General features: G+C 32.6%; 2 protein-coding genes across 2 annotated transcripts; both read right to left on the reverse strand.

The window, feature by feature from the left end:
- Positions 1-3,406: 3,406 nt before the first annotated feature.
- LOC125597627 (probable E3 ubiquitin-protein ligase HIP1) lies at positions 3,407-7,234 on the reverse strand. Its single transcript, XM_048772231.1, has 7 exons — positions 7,051-7,234; positions 6,750-6,843; positions 4,746-5,436; positions 4,313-4,662; positions 4,123-4,230; positions 3,840-4,001; positions 3,407-3,740 (listed from the first exon to the last, which is right to left on the reverse strand). Exons 3-7 carry the CDS (start codon positions 5,413-5,415, stop codon positions 3,594-3,596), a joined length of 1,437 nt encoding a protein of 478 aa, XP_048628188.1. The 5' UTR covers positions 5,416-5,436; positions 6,750-6,843; positions 7,051-7,234; the 3' UTR covers positions 3,407-3,593.
- A 10,787-nt stretch (positions 7,235-18,021) lies between these two features.
- Positions 18,022-19,662, reverse strand: BNAA05G14630D. Its single transcript, XM_013897035.3, has 2 exons — positions 18,513-19,662; positions 18,022-18,439 (listed from the first exon to the last, which is right to left on the reverse strand). The coding sequence occupies exons 1-2, from the start codon at positions 19,269-19,271 to the stop codon at positions 18,158-18,160; spliced, it is 1,041 nt and encodes a 346-aa protein (XP_013752489.1). The 5' UTR covers positions 19,272-19,662; the 3' UTR covers positions 18,022-18,157.
- Between the last annotated feature and the right edge of the window lie 416 nt (positions 19,663-20,078).

The raw sequence follows: 20,078 nt of genomic DNA on the forward strand, positions 1-20,078 counted from the left end.
TTATGGAGATTGATATGGGAGTTGAAGTAACGGACACAACTGTTCCTCCGCAAAGAAACGCTTTTGCTAGACATCCTGGATAAAATGAAAGAGATATATATGAACTTGGCTTTGTGTTAATGGATGGTGACTTTCCAATGCTGTTTGGAGCAAGGGCCAATATACACGCACCAAATCACCACTGCAAGCGGAAGCTGAAGGTTTGCTACGGGCAATGCAAGTGATACTGAAGTTTGGACACAAAGAGATGGTCTTTCAATCAACTGTGAACAACTGGTTATACTCATTCAAAAGGAGGAAGACTGGCCTGCTTTGGACTCGGAGCTAGACGAAATACATGCTGTATCTAAATAATTTTCTGAACTTTCTATTGCTTATATTCTTAGATCTTTAAAATTCTGTACGAATAGCCTAGCAAAAGGTGTCCGATCACGCGCATCTCGATCAGCTTTTGTAAACCCTTTTGCACCAAGTTGGCTAGCCCCACAAGTTAGCATGAGGGTGCCAAAAAAGAGAATAAAGTTGAAAGTGAAACTAAATATTCCAATGAACAAATTTATAAGAAGTTCATATTTATGTGGATGTCTATATGGGACAAACAATTTTTTTTAGACAATTATAGAATGTAGTCACGAAAAATCAATCTTAAAATATATAATTAAAAAAAACCATTTAAACAAATCATCAAAATTTTCAATATTACAGCAAATAAGAATATAAAGACCAACTATATTCTCTTCATGTATAATGTGTTGTGGTAAGATTCAAAAAAATTAACTTACTTTACAGTAAGAAAAAATTAGATTTTTAATTCCAAATTTACAGTAAAAACATAACATTTTATAAAACTAAACAATTGACATAATAGTATTAAAAATATAAAAAAAAAAATTAAAATACTATCCGCGCGTAGCGCGGACAAGGACCTAGTAATAGTAAAATCAATAGATTTAAAAAAAAGAGAGTAAATTAACAATAAATTTGAAAGGAAATGTATTAGAAAAGAATAATTCATATTTTATGTGCTGAAATTCAATCATAATTTCGAATAATTTTGTTTATTTATTATTATAATTATAAAATAGTTACATGATTAAAAGTAAAATTTCTTTTTAAGTCTATGATTTATAAAAAAGTAACAAAATAATTTGTGAATGTTAATATTTTTATATTACAATTCACTTGCATACCCGCCCGTAGGGCGGGTTTTACTCTAGTATTAATAATGGCTGTCCTAGGGGACTTGTGAAACCACCAAGAGAACTGAGGTAAGGGGATCCATTATTGATTTCAAATATTAAAAAACAGGAAAAAAAAACAATCATTGGTTTTAAGATAGCAACGTCAAGTCTTCCAATTTCACATACTCTCTTTACAGATAATATTATTTTCCTCTATAAGGAGACAACTAAATAATGCAAGGTTATTCTAAGCATTATAAGAAATATGGAGAGATTTTGAGAAAACTTATAAATTTTGCTAAATCAGCATTACAATTCGGCCATAAGATTGAAGATTCAGTTAAGAGCGAGATGAAAGAGATACTTGGTACTCAACAATAGGTGGGATGGGTTATTTAAGAATTCCATAAAACTTGGGAAGTTCAAAACACACAAATATTTGGGTTTCTGAAGGATAGAGTTCACAACCATGTCAACCAGGTCAATGGTGGATGGAAAATTTTCTTGCTAAAGGAGGAAAAAAATCCTAATTAAATCAGTGAAAATAGCTATATTTAATAATTTAATGTCATGTTTCGAGCTGCCAAAATTGACAACCAAAAAGTTAACAAGTGTAATCTTACAAGGTGGAGCTCCAGAGGAACCCTGATAGAGGAATGCACATGATGGCATGCGATAAACTATGTAGGTATAAAAAGAATAGATTAATAGATTTTTGAAATTTAGATAGATTAAATAAACTTTATTAGCAAAACAACTATGACAGCTTTTGGACAGACCAAACTCACTTCTTGCCAAAGTCTTTAAAGAAAGATATTATCGGAAAACAAACCTTATGGATCTTATTAAACCATACTCTCTTTCCTACGGGTGGAGACGTATTATTTCAACTAGATCTTTAGTAAGCAAAGACTGAAAAAAGGTGATACAAGTGAGTCAATTTTAGTTTAGAATGATCTATGAATCCCTACCACTCGTATAAGATCAGCAAATTATAAATCAGTCAGCAATATTAACTTGGAACCTTCCCAAATGGTAGATCAATTAATTGATTTACTTTTGAAGGTATGAAATAACAAATTTATTCATTCATTAGTAGACGATGACGACACAACAATCATACTGAGTATGTCAATTAGTTGTACATCAAGACTTGATTTATTGGGATGTCATTTTACATAATCAGAAAAAATACATAGTCGAACCTGGATGTCAAGTCACAAAATATATACTTGATTTGTTTAGGCTCTTTTGCAAATACGATAAAATCCGAGTATCTTTGCAACATCATATTTATACTCCAGTATGGATTATTTGTTTTGAAAGATATAAAATGTTAGTTCAGTCATTGCATTCTCATGGATACGATATGTTTAGAAATATCAGAACAATAAATTATAACGGTATTGATAAAGATCCGAGGGATATTTTAAAGCTTGACGAGGTGGAGACTATCTTATAAAGAGGCCCAAACGAAATCACAAATGAATAAGAATTTCAATCAGGTCAAGACAGTATTAAAGATCCAAGCATAAGCCCAAACTAAACAATGGTGTAAATCGTAAATTCGCTGCATCGTGAAAAGACATAGATCAATTTATTGGACATGTATGATTCGCCAAACAAGAAGATATTAGCCGTGTTCGTTTCTCTCTTTCTTTTTGGATACTCTTTTTCCCTTCTAAATTTTGATTTGTAGTCGCTGCGGCAACGTTTGATTAACGAACAGAACTATTGACGGTTTGATGGGAGCACGCAACATTCGGCAAAGCTTATCATCATTATTTGCAAAGTTTGAAACTCTAGTTTGGGTGATGAAATGCATAATTAAATTTCAACAATTATAAATACTTTTCAAGACAAACAGTTCGGAATCGGTAAACATGGTATCTACACTACAGCCTAGAGGACCGATGTACCTTCAGGATCCAAATAGAAGATTAAGATACAAAAGTTTCTATAGGGTATTCAAGAATACCAGGATACCACGCATGACAAATTCAATAAAACATAAACTTCTTCAAGAGTGCAAGAATTCAACCTATACATGTTGTCCATTCAAATTTTTTAATTTGACACGTCTTAAAAGAGATTTTTCCTTTTTAAAAAAAGGATAATAGAAACCCTAAGCAATCCGAACAAGAAAGCATAAAAGAATGAAAAGCCCTAGATAAAGCAAATTAGCCTGTACATTTGTTCAGTTTCACATAAGCCAAGAAACCAAATAGAAAAGAGTGACACCATTAACACATATTAATATCTGCACAAACAAAAAAGAGTACAAATTTACAGAATCCTTTTTGGAGCTGAAAACAAGCCCAAACTATTGTTTTCTTCCCTTCTCTTCTTGTTAAGTTTCTTTTTTTTTATATAAATATATATATAGATTTAAAAAGCCATTCTTTCTTCCTATTAAACAGTTGTCTTCTCCATGACCAATGCCTCTGCTTTACAGATTGGGCAAACGTTCTTCACAACCAGCCATTTCTCCAAGCATCCTGCATGATACTCATGCCCACAATCCAAAGTTGCAATCTTCTCTTCGTTCTTGAAACTCTCCTGTAATACAAATTGAGATCAGATCATTCTTTAGAGCTTTGAAATCCAAGCATGTGTAGCCTTTTCAAAATCTTTGATCTTTGGATACATTTTTCTTACCTGACATATGGTGCAAGGTTCTGTTTCTCTATCTTTAGTTTGTGGAGACTCTGCTGCAAGGTTGACTACAGAACATGTTCTTGTTTTCAGATGGTTCTTAACATCTTCCTCTGGCAAACCAGTGTTCACGGTTCCAATTCGCTCGCTCAACGCAAGTAGCTCCTGTTCAAACCCCCACGGTTGTTAAAATCAGTTTCAACAAAATCCTAACTCTGATAATAAAAAGACAAGCTACATGCCTAACTCTGATAAGAACATAGGTAAAGAGTAATGATTGGCTCACCTCATAAGACATTTCCTCGATGTCCAAACGCATATCTCGATGATGATCAATGTGGTTATTTCCAGAGCCACCACCAAGGAAGTCTCCAAACTCCAAAATCGCAACTTCCTGAACACACGTTGAGAGGAACCAAACAGAATCTTAAGCAAAGTATAGGGAGAAGACTAAATGAGGAAAGAAAGTAACATACATCATCAGGCATCATTCTAAAGCGAGGAACTCCTCCACGGTGTTGTCTAAGAGCTGCTAAGGGTACAGAATCATCTCGCTGGTATATCCGAAACCCTGTTGGTTGAACTTGACCCATCTCTGAACCCGAGGGACCACCTCTATTGATTGTGTTCTGAGGAGGAGCAAAGTTCCCAGGAGGAAATCCATACGAGGGTGAAGAAGCCATGGGAGGGTATAATGTGGCGCTCGGGCCTCTCACTCCTTGTACATGAGGAGGAGGAGGAGGAGGTGGAGGGTGAGGATAATAATGGTCCCTCGGAGGATACATGAACGCTGTAGGGTTTCTACTACTAAACTCTATGGAACCAGCTACAAAAGTTCATTCAAAAGATAGATAATCAAGATTATTACAGTTCAAAGCTTCAAAAAAGAGATAATGGGTGGGTAGGTACCGTGCATGTAAGGTGGGTGGGGCCAAAACGAGGGTGAACCATCAGGCCTGCCATGGTGTTGGTCGTACCAGATTGAGCCAGGAGGTGGGAAAGGATGATGACCAGGATAGCTCCCTTGAATGAAGCTATTAGGAGCATGAGGAGGAGGAGGAGGAGGAAGAACATGGTTCATCGGTCTGCTCCTTGGGCCTCCAAAAGGAGCTATTGTCTCAGGTGTATTGTTGAATGGAGCTGCTAAAGTACTTAAAGACTGATGATTCATCACTGGTATTCCTTCGGCGTTCTTTCTCTTATACGCCCCTCTTGTATGATCCATAAATTGATCAGAACTTACTCCAACTACACCTTGACTGCTTGAGGATGGACCCTGAAATGCCATATAGGGAACATAGTAATTCGGAGGAGGAGCAGGCTGATGGAGTTGATGGTGATGATGGTACTGAGGAAGACCGTAGAACATGTCATAGGAGGTTGGGTCTTGAAGAGAACGAGCTTCTAAATTAGGAAAGCTTGCAGCCATTGCAGGTAGGTTATTATTATTGTTATCAGGTTGTTGTTGTTGTTGTTGGGGAAAGCTGCTTAGAAGGATGCAAGGTCCTGGTTGGAGAGAGGATTGAGATTGGTGCTGCTGCTCCATTTCTAAATCGACTGTTCTATTTCTTTGTCCCATTTCGCTTGCTGCATAAGCCCTCTGACAGGTTTTGAGTCACATAATAAAGAAACATCAGCAACAAAGTATAAACTGAACATTTTTTTAAAGAAAATACAATGGAACCAATCAATGCCACATTATTACACATAATCAATGTCACTCTATGTAATCTGCATATGTCAACTTCTGAAAGGTTTTGAGTTATAAAGAAAAAAACATCAGTAATCACAACAAAGTTTAAACTGAGTAAGAAACTGAACTTTGTTAAATTTAATGGAACCAATCAATCAATGCAACATTATTACACATAATCAATGTCACTCTTTCTAAGCTGCATATATGTCAACTTGTGATACTGGGAATGAACTAACGAAATTAAAACACACAAAGCACATGTTTTTTGGAAGATTGCACTGTGCATTTGTCAAACTCATGAAAACAAGGTAAAGCCAAGATCATTCTCATGAAATATAAATTTAGCTTCTGAACAATTCTACAACAAAGAAAAAAAAATCAAAACTTTCATACATGAAAAAAAAAGAAGATGAAACAAGCCCACCATGCCTAACCAAAATCAAAACTATCATCTAATGCAAGAAGGAAGAAAAAAAAAAAAGTCTCAGCAAACCATAATGATGACACAAGAAAGTATAAACTGAGTAAGAGGATGAGCTTTTTTTATATCAATTAATGCAGCATCATTACACCTTCTCAACGGCTGATACTTAAAACTAAGTTATATTACATGTTTGTAAGCTAAGCTGCATATGTCAACTTGTGATTTAGGGAGTGAAGTAACGAAATCAAATCACAGAAAGCACATGTTCTCGGAAGATTGCATTGTGCATTCTTAAACTCATGATGACAGGGTAAAAAGCCAATATCATTTTCATGAAGAAATTCTACAACTAGCCAAGAAAAACCAAAACTTTCTCCTTGATAGGTTTAGAGTTATATAAAAGAAACATCAGCAACCATAATGATGACACAATAAAGTATAAACTGAGTAAGAAATCGAGATTTTTATATCAGTTAATGCAACAACAATCATTACACCTTCTCAAGGGCTGATACTTAAAACTAAGCTAAGCTGCATATGTCAACTTGTGATTTTAGTATAAAAGCAAACATGTTCACAACAGAAGATTGCATTGTGCATTCTCAAACGCATGATGACATGGTAAAGAGCCAAGATCATCATTTTCATGAAAGAAAACAACAAACTTAGCTAAAAATCAAAAATGAGAAACTCAGAACTAAATAAAGATCAAAACTTTCATACAAATACACAAAAAAAAATGCCCAATCAATCAGAAGTATCATCTAATGCAAGAAGGGAGGAAAAATCAGACCTTGAGAGCAAAAAAGGAGAAAGCTTTGGAGATGTCGAAGGGCAGCAACGAGCTAGACAAGACAAAAAGACTTGTAAATTATATCGAAAACTCCCTGCAAACATGCAGATAAGGTTATGAACAATCTTCGATGCTCAAAATCGCAAAACCAACAAACCCACAACAATGCAATTTCTTCTCATAAATAAAGTTCATCATCATCATCATAATTAAAAACCCACAAAAACAAAATAATGATTCGAAGGCTGGGAGAATTACAAGAGAAAAAGGGCTTCGGGAGCCGATTAAACGTGATAATTACCTGATTATGAAGGTTTAATCAGGGAGAGAGAGAGAGAGAGATCAGAAGCAGAGAGAAAGAAGAGGTGAGGGGAAAGAGAGAGAGAGAGAGGGACGTCGGTTTCTTGATTCTAACCCTTTCTTCTCGCACGCTGACGGAACAACAAGCTTTTTATTTATTTTTCTCATTTATCCTTTTTTCTCTTTAGTTTCCTATTTTTTCATTGGTTTCTCATTTTTGCAGCATTTTTTCAATTCTAATTAATTAAAAAGAAATAGACAGTGCCCTAATTATAGACCTAAACGTCGCCGTTAAATATTACTTTAGCCTTTGCATAACTGATAAACCACTTTTATTTATTCTACTATAATTTTTTACTCACTTTTTATATTACCAAAAACACATTCATTATAATGTAAAAACATTAATATTTAAAATATCAATAAATATAAAAATTAATCTTTTAAATACAGAGAGTACTCTGTAAAGTTATTTACTACTACCAACTTTAATTAATACAAACTTTTAATCTCAGAATTTTTTGTTTGTCTTCATCGTAGCTGATTGCTGAGGCATGCCAACCATGAATTAAACTTCATTTATTAATCAAGTTTTTTAAAATAATTATAGAGGATTTTATTTTATCTTCATTAAATGATCCAAATTGACATGATTTTATTAAATTTGATTACTTTATCAAAAATGGTTATTCTTGTTTTTGTTACATGTTTGTTAAGAAATACTCCTTTCGTATTTTAATATAGGTTGTTTTAAAGAATTTTTTATGTTTCAAATTATATGACATTTTTGATTTTCTATGTAAAATTTATTAACACTTAATGTTACATGACCAATGATAATATACTTTATATTTTATTATTGGTTGATTTGTGATTAGGTAATTTATTGTTTAGAAAATATAAAAAAATTAATGATTTATTAATCAACGTGCATAATTCTAAAACAATTTATATTAAAACGGAAGGAGTACTATATAACTGAATATTTATTTATCTCTGCATTTAGATAGATTTTGAGAAAAATTATTGAATTGTTTGGTTTTCTTAACACAAAGCTGTAAGGAAGTGCCGCCCCAATGCATGTGCTTTCTTTGCTGAACCAGCTTGATACCTAATTATGTCCAAACATTAATTTACAATTTATGGCTACACAACGTTGTGAACAATCTAAACCAGACAACCACATCTTATCCAAGAAATTAAAACTCAAATGCGCTGTGTAATTAACTGATATAAAGTAATGATCCTCATGCAACACCGTTCAATGGTAGTGTAACGGGGTCCCTTATTCTCCAAATTCACCATATTTAATATGAAGGATTAGTCTTTAAATCGGATTATCAAAAAACAAAGTTAAGACCTGAACAAGATTATTAGCATAAGTTCCAAAACCTTCATTATTAAAAAATACAGTTTAAACCGTGTGTTTGTAATAAATAAACAAACTTTAAAATCCTATCAATAACCTTAACTAGTTAGAGATAAATGTTGAGTAAAATTACAGAAAAATACCAACGGCTAATTGGTCAAGTGATTAAAACTCCTTGATTACTAATAAGAAATTTTTGAAATCACATGATCAAATTTTATTGGAAGAAGTCTTATTCTCTAAAAAAATTATATGGTTTGGTCTCATCTTTTTTTTTTTTTTTGGTAAAATTTTGGGTCGCATCTTGAAAGATGCACAATCGTTTATAAAGAAAAACAATACATAGAAAAATATGATTTTTGAACCAATAGAAAAATTATGTTTGTTCAATGTTCCTTTCAAATGTCGTTGGTTTAATGTTAATACCTTTCAAACGAACCAAGGGAGCATAGGTTGTTCACTTGTATGCAGGCCAAACAATCGTACTTCGAGCTAAGATGTACATTTTGACTTTTTAGTCAAACACATATAGAGAAGATCAAATCGACATACACTAAAATCTATGCATCGTTCTTGGTGTATGTGATTTTAATGCCAACAATATATCTCAAAATCCCCGTCACCTGTACAAATTGGTATACTTTTTTTTTTGCAGAATAATTGATAGTCTATATTAGACACAAAGTGGGATCCTTACTACTCTGTTTCATAAAAAAATGTCATTTTAGTTTTTTTTTTTTTATTCTGTTTCAAAATAAATGTCATTCTACATTTTCAATGTAAGTTTTAACATTAATCACTTTCTTACCCTTTTAAATGACCAATAGATGTTTAGTTAAATCATTTTTATTTAAATAGTTGCATAATAAATAAAGGTAGACTGTGCAGAATGTGATTATTAGTTTCGTTACTTTTTAATAAAAAGACACTAAATCTGTTTAATTTGGATATTGGTTCGGTTTTAAGTTTTTTTTTTAGATTTAATCTTCTAAAATATAACTTATTTTAAATTAATATTCATTTTCGTTTATTTGGTTAAAATGCTTGATTTTTTGGTTTTTTCAGTAAAAACCAAAAATTAATATTATTTATTTATTTTCATGTTATGAATTTTAGATAGTCGTCATGTCGAACCAATAGTTTCATACTATAGTTTCTAAACAGATAGTAGTTTAAGAAAAAGAAAAGAAAATTATTAAGACAAATCATTTCACTACAATTTGGTCAGTAGTGAAAGAAGCATTAAGACAAAATATTTCAACTTTTAAAAAAATTAGATACTTCAGTTGTGGTGAACACTTAGTTACAAAGTGCTCACATCAAGGTGCACATCTATGTGTATGTAAAAAATATATAAAAATAGTTGACAAATATATAAAGATATTATTAATTAATATTAAATGACATTTTTGTTCAACATAATACATGAAAGATAAAATTAAAATTAATTTAAAATTAAAAAAGGCCTTGGCATTAGTCATTTTTTCATATAAAGAAAATAAAATTGTATCCGTAAATAGGGGTTGGCACATATAGAATATCTGGGTATTTGGAAGCATTCGTGTCGATTCGATCTTTAGCCACCTAGATATTCGGTGACTCGGATATCCGAAATGTTTTAGAATTTTAAAGAATATCCAATTTGATCCGTAAATAAAATAAAATTTTAAAAATAATTAAAATTTTTTAATAATAACATTTTATTACAAAAATTAAACATTATTTACCTTTTAAATTATAGTACCTAATATAATAAATTTAATTCATAAAAATATTATAAAACTGATATAAAGTATAATATATATAACATATATATATATATATAATTCTTTACATATATGTATATATATGCATATAACATATCAAATTAGATATATGTTCCTAAAAATATTGGTATTTGTGATTTGCTTCTTTTTTGGATATTGTATTTTAGTATCTGATTTGTTTCGTAGAGTTACAGATATCCAGAGTTTTTGATTCAAATCAAAACGGATAACGAATCGAATCAAAATTTATGAATATTTTGCTCAACTTTATCCGTAAACAATAAAAATAATATATATAGTTCGGCTTTTGATTCATTATCTATTTTTATTCTAACTGAAGAAAAATCCAGAGTTTTATTGGAACCATGTATGTGAGTTTTATATTAAAAAAATGCAATGTACATAGTGTGAACATATTTATGAATATAGTGTGAACTCATTAGCATACTTATTATCAAATCATTAAGAGGTTGCCACGTATCTATTATAGTGTGTGAATACATTTATTACAATGTTTCTCTTTTAATAGATAAGAAATTATTATATTTTGTTAGTTTCTTAATTTGCATGAAATATGTCTAACTGACACTTATTATGAAACGAAGTGAGTAATATATATCTAACTGATACTTATTGTGAAACGAATGGAGTAATATATAAGATATAGAAGGACAACTCCACTTATCACCAATCAGTTTTAGGTTGGAAGTCAATCTAGCTTAATAGTTTATACTCAAAGAAGTAGCCATACTAGAGAAACTTAGACATACGCCGTATATATACGTATTAGCCATAGTGCTGGGAATATGAATCATTATCCGCGGGCCCCGCCCCATTTGATCCGCTGCGGGGCGGGTGCGGGTCGAGTAATTTGAAAAATTTGGTTCGCGGGTGCGGGTGCGGGTTGAGTGATTTTTATGCGGGGCGGGTGCGGGTCAGCCAAAATTCAGTGCGGGTACCCGCCAACCCGCAAAAACTAAAAAAAAAAAGATTTTTTTTGAAAATATTATTTTTAAATAGAAAATTTTTTAAAAATAATTTAATTTTAATTATAAATAGATTAATATTTATTATTTTTAATAAAAAATATTTAAAATATTAAATTTTATTGTTATTTTTAATAAAAAATATTTAAAATATTAAATTTTATTGTTATTTTAATAAAAAATATTTAAATTAATAATTTTTAATATTATTAATATTATCCGCGGATCTAGCGGATCACCCGCGGGTTTTAGCGGGGCGGGTGCGGATTTCATATTTTCTTCTTGCGGGTCAAGCGGGTCAAATTTTTTAAGTAAAAAAAATCAGTTTATCCGCGGGTTGGCGGGTCAGCGGGGCGGGTTTGACCCGCAACCCAGCTCTAATTAGCCACACCACGTAGGTGCTTGGAAAAGCAAGCACGTATAGCCAAAAAAAAAAGAAGAAGCACAGTAACATTGCTTCCAACTGTAGAGTTTGGATCAGATTCTTTCGACTGTCTTAGACCAACGAAGAGAATATGCTCTCTTTTATTCCTTATTTATTGAGGTATATACGAATCAACTGGATTACACATACTAATGGTGCCTCTATGATAGAAACATTAATCTAATTTTATAGAAAAGGAAATTCATTTAACAAAACAAACTATCAGATAAAGATCTATCTCATAATTCTGTGTTTGGATTAATAAAGCAAAATACCAAACGAGATCATTTTGTAAAACAAGAGTGAAAAGATCCTAGTTGAATTGTGTAATGTCTTATTTTTATCAAAATGATATTATTTTCTTTGGTTGAAACACCAAGTTCAATAGAACAAGAAGTAAACGGCAGATTAAAATATATTGTGATTAGTATCACCACAAAAGTGAAAGATAAAATACAGTTATAGAAAGCTACTAAATGGGCATTTACTATTTAGTAGCCCATCAACATAACAGGGGAAAAACACATCAGACTAAAATGGTCAATGCCCGAACCAAAGTTCAATCTCTTCTAATTCGGAGGTATTCTTCACTGTCTTGTTTTTTTTACTAAATTGTGAATATTCATTAAAAAAATGAAAAGTTTAGGTTTATAAGCCTAAGAAAGTGTTCCCTTAGCAAAAAAGAATAAAAAACAAAGAAAACACAGATTATGAATTTTGAAAAAAATCACCTAATCCAATAAGACATAATTAAGAGTTTGAAACTTTCTCCTATGTCTGACTTGCTGATATTGTGTTCCTCACATCTCTGTCTATCATCTTGAAAGTTTGTTGAGTAGAGGCGTGTCCGTTGCTGTGTAGGGCCGAGTTCCTTTGTCGCCAAATATTGTAGACAGCAGCTTGAACCACGAGTTTCTTGAGCAACGAAGGCGCTGATGAAGTCGATCGTCGAGTCCAGGAGAGGAGTTCTTCCCAAGAGATGAAGGTACGTCTGTTGTTGTCGAGCCGCGAGAAAACCTGGTTCCACAAATTCATAGCAAAGTCACAGTACAGGAACAAGTGATCCCGAGTCTCCTCGAAGCTGTTACAAAGGCAACAGTTAGGATTTTACCCCACGTTGCTAGTCTCCCTCTTGTGAGCTAGCCACATGTTGAATCCATGTCTAGGGATCAAGCCACTGACCCATACTAACATTTTCCACTGCTTGACAGGAGCTCGCAGTCTTAGAGCTTCCCAAGTTTTTGTCGAGGAGAAACCCCTGCAGTCCGTAGCATTAATTATCCAATGATAAGTGTCAGTCCCAAGAGCTTGGTTAGGCAAACTCAATGTCGTTAGATGTATATGCAGGGTTAGAGCGTTTTCTGAACGAGGTGAAGGCAACTTCCATCCCTTGGAATTGCAGGCATCCGCCACAGAGGCTGAAATGTGAAGGTTTGGGTCCCTAGGACCAGTAGGTTCGATGAATTCAATTAGCTTGCCTAGCGGTGTCCAACTGTCATACCAAAAAGAGGCGACATAGCCATTGTTGATACTGCATTTGATGAATTTATCAGCAAGGGGCTTGGCGATAGTATGGACTTCCAAATTGCAGAATCTGAATTCTTTGGAGTGATGGCCTAAAAAATAGTATTGCTCAGGTAATGGTGCATGTGCCACTTACTCCATAAAGAGTCAGAGTTAGAGAATAATAACCAAATGAATCTGAGGCAGAGAACCTTGTTCCATTGAGTAAATTTTCTCAAACCTAATCCACTTTCACTCTTGGGCAAGCAGATAGTATTCCAAGCGACCTTTAATGCTGTTCTGTTTTCGATGTTGCCAGACCATAGGAATCTGGAACACATTGATTCAATTGTCTTTAATTTTTGACTTGACATTGATAATGGTATTAGAGCTTTTGACCTTAAGGGTTATGGTCTTACTCGTAAAAGTCTTATAAAGAGTATCATATATAAACATTCTAATAAACGGTTATGGTCTTGCTCTTGATGAATGAACACTGCTTACCGATCCAAGCAAGTATAGACAGTTGATAGGTAGTTCGATCTATCTTGCTTTCACTCATCTGCATTGTCCATATTTCATCTTAATTCATGCAGAAAATGTGCGGTAAGATACTTAAAAGGTTGTGTGGATTAGTTATGCTCAAGTCGAACTATGACATGCGATTGACAGCTTGTTTCGATTCTAATTGGTCGGCTTTTCCAGTTAAAAGAAGTTCTTTTAGTGTGTATGTAGTCCTTTTGACGACTCTTTAGTATCATGGGAGACAAAAAAAAACTGTTTCACAATCTTTTGTCGAAACCAAATATCGACCTATGGAAGATTCAACTTGTGAACTTAAATTGCTCAAATTTCTTCTAATGTTTATTTTTTTTTCATAATCATCAATGTGTTTATTTTGCGATGGTCAATCGGCAATCCACATAGGTAAGAATCCAATATTTCATGAAAAAAGACGAAGCATGTTAAAAATGATAGTCATATGATTATGATGTGGTTTAATATAAACTACTTACTAGTTACTATTAAGTACATATCAACAAAACAACAACCCAAAACTTACTTACTAAAGCGTTGCCAACTCCCACATTTTAATATTTCCTTTTCAAGTTGGACATTCAAGATATTACAAATTTAAGAGGGAGGGGGGCATTAAGCTAGAGGATATAATCCTAATTCTATTGGATCAATATTTTAAGATTTATCTATTTCGGTTAGGTTTATACTTTGAGTTGTATATACATATATGATATCATGTCAATTAATAAACACAAGCTTTTATAAACTATTTCAAAAAGAGATCAATCAACGGTGGATCGATTTGGGTTTGTGAATTAGGGTATCCAGAAATACTTCTCAGAGATATTAGGGTTTTGAGAGAGAGGAATGAATGAATCAGTTGAGGAGAAAAGATATGCATATATAGGAATAGAAAAACAAAGGAATAACAAAAGTTTGCAGCATTGAGAAAGTATTATGGGCTGAAGATTTTTAGAAAGCATCCTAACTCCCAAGTCCTAAGGGATCTTGTTTTTTTCTTTCTTGTGTACTCCTTGATTTCCCCTTGTTTTAAGACATGGGAACAATGTTTTTTTTTGGACCAAATGTGACTGTAACTAAGGCTTAACATTTTATCCGTTAAATTTGATTTGATTTGTTATTCGTTTCGATTCGATCCAAAAATTTTGGATATCCGTAAACTTTCGAAGCAAACCAAATATTAAAAATTAATATCCGTTAAAATCAAAACAAATCACAAATATTAAATTTTTGGAAAGCGGATATCCGCTCTGATCCGGCAATATATAAATACATGTATATCTTAATTATATTAAAATTTTTAAATGTATAAGTTTATATAATTATTATTCTAACATATGATTTGAAAAATTCTATTCACATTATTACTTATATAAAAGTAGTACATAAAAAGAAAGAGAAAATGTTTATGAAAATTATAACTTTTTTCTTAAGTTTTGTGATATTATAATTGTTAACTAAGTTTAAAATTTACAAAATATATAGTTTCAATACTTCTTCTAATTTTTATTTTATATATCATGTAAAAAATATATTTAAAAAAAAAACTGTATCGAATTTTTAAAATTATTTATATTAATCAAAATGATGAGATATTAGTAAGTATTCATAAATATCCGCAAATTACTATTTATTTTTCGGATATCCGTTTTTCTGGATATCCATATTTTTCCAAAGTAAAGCAAATCGAAAAATTAAATATCCGTAACATACGAATCAAATCACAAATACCTTCAAAAATCTGGATATCCGATCTGTGTCCAGCCCTTACCGTAACTATATGTTTTCAATAAAATAATTATAAACTCTGTGGCAAAAGCAGCTCCATAGGTAGGTATCCCACATGAGAACGTCGTTCTTGTGATGATTTACTGATGATTTATGAGTTGAACTGTTAACCCACATTAAAAAATCGTTAAATACGACAACGACAAAATCAGGATAGTGGTTTTGAAAAAGGCAAAATTTAAATGACTAGTCAATTGTTTTGTTTTATTGAGCCAAACATTTATAAACCGGAAACTGTCACTTGTTCTAAAAGGAAAAAATAAGAGTTGTCACATCTCAAAAGTTAGATTATTTCTGTTTACAAGATAATTCATGATGATGATACCCTGTATGATGATATTCATTCAGTCATCATACCCTGTATGATGATACAAGTTAGAGAGTTCTTTGCATGTTCCATTGTTTAATGGGTGAATTTATAATTATAATTTGTTTGATAGATGTAGGATGCAATTTCCCTTGTTTAATCTGTGTTTGATATTTGATGTGTTATTTTTTATTTTAGAACAAGAGACCAATGTATCTACTATCTACCATTTTCTTAAATATTTATTTCTTAATCAGTTATGTTCGAGTGATTTAAGTAATGCGTAGTAGAGATGGTCTTCGCATGGGGGTAAGTAAGAATAGGAATTTGTAAAAAAAAAAGGGATTTTGCACTAGATAGCAAAATTATAGACGTAAATTAGGTAACAGGTAAAGAGACTGTACATTTTATAGTAATACCTAAAGTGTTCCTATAGACATAACAAAATCAAATAATGACGGGACTGTTGCACATATCGAAAGTATCAATAATGCAAACAATCTTAAAACTTCTGATAATGCAAAGAATCGGGAATTCACTTATGTAGATATGCACCCTACTGTCATATATCCGGTTACTAATAGTAAAACTCGGATTAGATAAATGTAATCATGCTATAATTGCAGCCTATTGACACATATACGCATATCTCTAGCTCTTGCCTTCTTTAATAAGATACTTTTAACATTCAAGCTCCGTTATTTGACAGGAAACCGATACCATCTCCCAACATGGATAGTATTTTGATTGATATATCAAGATGAACAGGATACCATGGTCCTATGGCGTCGAGCACTCATCATATCACTTTCAGCGCATGGAACAACATGTTGTAAAATATCTTCCTATCAATCACATTTCTGACAAACAATTTGTAAACTATCTCACAACTCTTCTTTCTTCAATTATTAGAGTTACATCCGGTTTTAGTATCTTATATCATCATTTTAAATGAATGTATCCGGTTTCAAAACATTGATTGCCTTTGGAAACAGTTTCAATACATTATAATTTTTTTGGCATCATCCCCGGTAGCAGGTAACATATACGTAACGAAGAAGTTGTGGCTAGAGGAGAGAATTGGCAACTCAAAACAAATTTGACATGGTTCCCCAATTATTTAAAAAAAAATGCACACTTCTGCAATTACCTCCTCCAATTTGTATTTTTAGCTAAATTGGCCAAAAAAAAAAAAACTAAAAACTAAAAATGGCTTGTTGTTTTGTTTACACCAACCGGCTACTTGTTTGTAAATTGTTTTTTTCTCTCGACTTTATAGTTTTCCTTTTTAAATTCTTTCAGTAGTTTCTTTATTTTTCTACTTTGAGATTTGACCTAAGCTACTGTGTTTCTGTCATCTGTTAAAAAGTATAAAAGTCTGGTGAGAGTTGTCTGTTAGTTAAAATGTGTTTCTCTTTTTGTAAGATGATTTGGTCGCAAAAATAGTAACAATGTATTGAAGTTTACTACGCTAGCAACTACAAATCCTATAACAGTAATCCGTAATTAACGGTGACAGGTCATGGAATCATTTTCTCTATGAAAACTAGCGTATTACATACTTACATTATCAGATTTTGCGTTAGTATATCCTTTCAAAGGATGCTCGATTCACAATCAAGCTTCCTTATCGAGCGCAACTGTTTTCTATGGTATCGACAGAGAGGTGCGAAATATCATCTCAGCTAGGAGACAAAGGAAGCCTTTCAAAAGGCTCATGCAAATGTAGCTGAGATAGACTCCTCTGTTTAGTGATATTTGCCTTTGATCCATCTTGTTTTAATTTTTTGCCTTGATGGTTTCAGAACTAAGATCTTTCTTGTAAAATCTTTTGCTCATTAATATGATATTTACAGTTTAGCAAAAAAAACAAAGGATGCTCGATTATTAGTTTATTACTTTGACATCAACTTCTTGAGGTTGAATAAATGCATAAACTATTATCGTTTAGGTCTTACGAGAGATCTCTGCAATCAAGAACCGGTTCAATCTAGTTTTAGTTCCACGTTATTACTAAAACAACTATTTAAGCCAACATGATTCAACGTATTTTACGTGTAATGTTATCGAAACAGACTGAATGAATATTTTAACTCGAATGCTTCTAGGAAACTCTGCATAAATCGCAATCAAATCACAAATAGTTATGTTCTTTCTTTTGGTGTTAAATATAAATTTTCCATTAAGATTCATTATTATAATGTTCTTGTTGTTTTCTCTCAACCCCTTTTCTTCATGATAATCATGACTTTTTTCTTGCAAAAAAAAAAAGAACTAAAGAACATCATCATCACATAAACAGAAGAATCTCATTATTTCAGGAGGATCAGAAAGAAAATAAACACAATAGAGTTCAAGATAAGAATCATTTGTACGGAATAGTGCCATACAAGAACAGAGTTAATTAGTGTAATTAGAAGAATTTTCAGCACTCTTGTCGGACATTACTAGCTACAGCTCGAGCCCAAAACTTGATCTGATCCTTCATTTCTTTCCTTGTATCCTTCGGAACCCTAGGTGGTGTAGCTAACCCGTTCACAACACGCGGCTCGACCACTTGATCATCATAACCTTGAATCTCTTTGGCTGTTTCTATGCTGCTTACCGTTTTACGCAGCGTTTTGGGACTTGGGCTTGTTTGTTTGACCAAAACAGTTGCTTCTGGCTTCAAGTGTCTCGGTGGTCTCTGCCTTTCATTGCCTGAGACCTACATTTCAAGATTCAAAGCTTTTCAGATTTTTTTTTTTTTTGTGGCATAAAGAGTGAATCATTTTATTTACATTTTGAGCATTTTGTGAGCTTGCAAGAGCTTCACGGATCAAGAATCCCATTCTTGAGTCGGTTTCTTGATCTTCAAGTTCTTCTTCTCCTCTTCTAATGTTATTTGGCATCGTTTGAGTTCTTTGCAAACTAATCTTGACACTGCTACTATTATCAGCTCCTCTTCTGTTCCTTTCAGTACTACTAGCTTTCTTTGGAGCAAGTGTTTTCTTCTTCTGCAAGAAACGATCACTCGTTGTTGTCGTTGGTTCTAGAACCCTAATCTTCTCAGAGAACTGCCGTGTCAGCTTATTAATCATCTTCTTTGCCTCTAACTCCATTTCTCTTTTGTCTATCCGAGGTGGCAAAGAAGGTGCCCGGATCAAACTGCGCTCTGTGGAAGGTTCTTGAATCTTCCCCGGAGCCGAGCGAGATCCAGATTTGGGAAGAACCACAGGTTCCTTCTTATGCAAGAAAGACATAACTGGTGTCTGTTCTTGAACCATAATATTTTCAGACAACTGCTTCTTCTTGGATCCTCCTTCTCTTCCATCTATCGAAGCTGCCCTGTTCAAACATCGCCCTGTGGAAGCTTCTAGATACTTCCTCTCATCTGAATCTCCCATTTTTTCATGACAACTCAAAGAAGAAGAAGAAGGGTAAGGATCTGAGTGACAATCCCTTAAGGCTCTCGATCTCCTGGTAAATAAGTTCTCAAAGAACCAGTAATCTTCTATAAGATCATCAATAAATGATTCACTCGAACTTACAAGATCCATTTCCTTTTCAAACTAGAGACTGAAAAAAGTAGAGAAAGACTAGAAAGTTATAAGAAAATGAAGACAAGATATTCTAAAAAGAAAGAAGTTGTGTGTTTATAACAAAGATCGGGTCTTCTGATCTTCTTTTGTGGGTGTTTGTTTGTTCATATATGTGTTGTTTTAGTAACATCCAATGTATTTGAAGCATCGATTCTGGAGATTACTTGGAAGTGCCCACATGGGCAGCCTTTCTTCAATTATTTTTGACAATTTTTTATTATATATATCTGGAGTGAATATATTGGTTTTTGCATAAAATAGTATAACGATTTTCCAGGTATAAACAAGGCTGAAATTGGACCTTATTCCAGGATAGAATATTCACAAGTCTAGAGCAATAGAGACAAATAAGCAAATAGAGTGAATTGAATTTTATGAAAAATAAAATAATTTATTTTGGCATAGCTAAGAAAAATAAAGTTCCATAAAGCTATGATTGCTTAGGTGATTCATAACAATTAATCACTGTCAGGACCCTCCAAAAGCCATGTGACTTCTCTGTTTATATACACTAGAGATTTTGCCCGGGCTACGCCCGGGGTTAGACAATATAAATGTATTTTTTGTCGTAATATAAATATATTTAATATATATAATGCACATTATAAAAATTAGAAATGAGTAAACTAAAAATTTATCATTTTTACTATCTAAAAATATATAGAAAAATGAGTAAATGTGAAATGAATAAAGAATAGTTAAATCTAAATTATAATCCAAACATTTCTTATTTTATATATTGGATTATCATGAAAAACAAATTAT

This window comes from Brassica napus, unplaced genomic scaffold (genome assembly GCF_020379485.1).
Source record: "Brassica napus cultivar Da-Ae unplaced genomic scaffold, Da-Ae ScsIHWf_1506;HRSCAF=2102, whole genome shotgun sequence".
NCBI lineage: Eukaryota > Viridiplantae > Streptophyta > Magnoliopsida > Brassicales > Brassicaceae > Brassica > Brassica napus.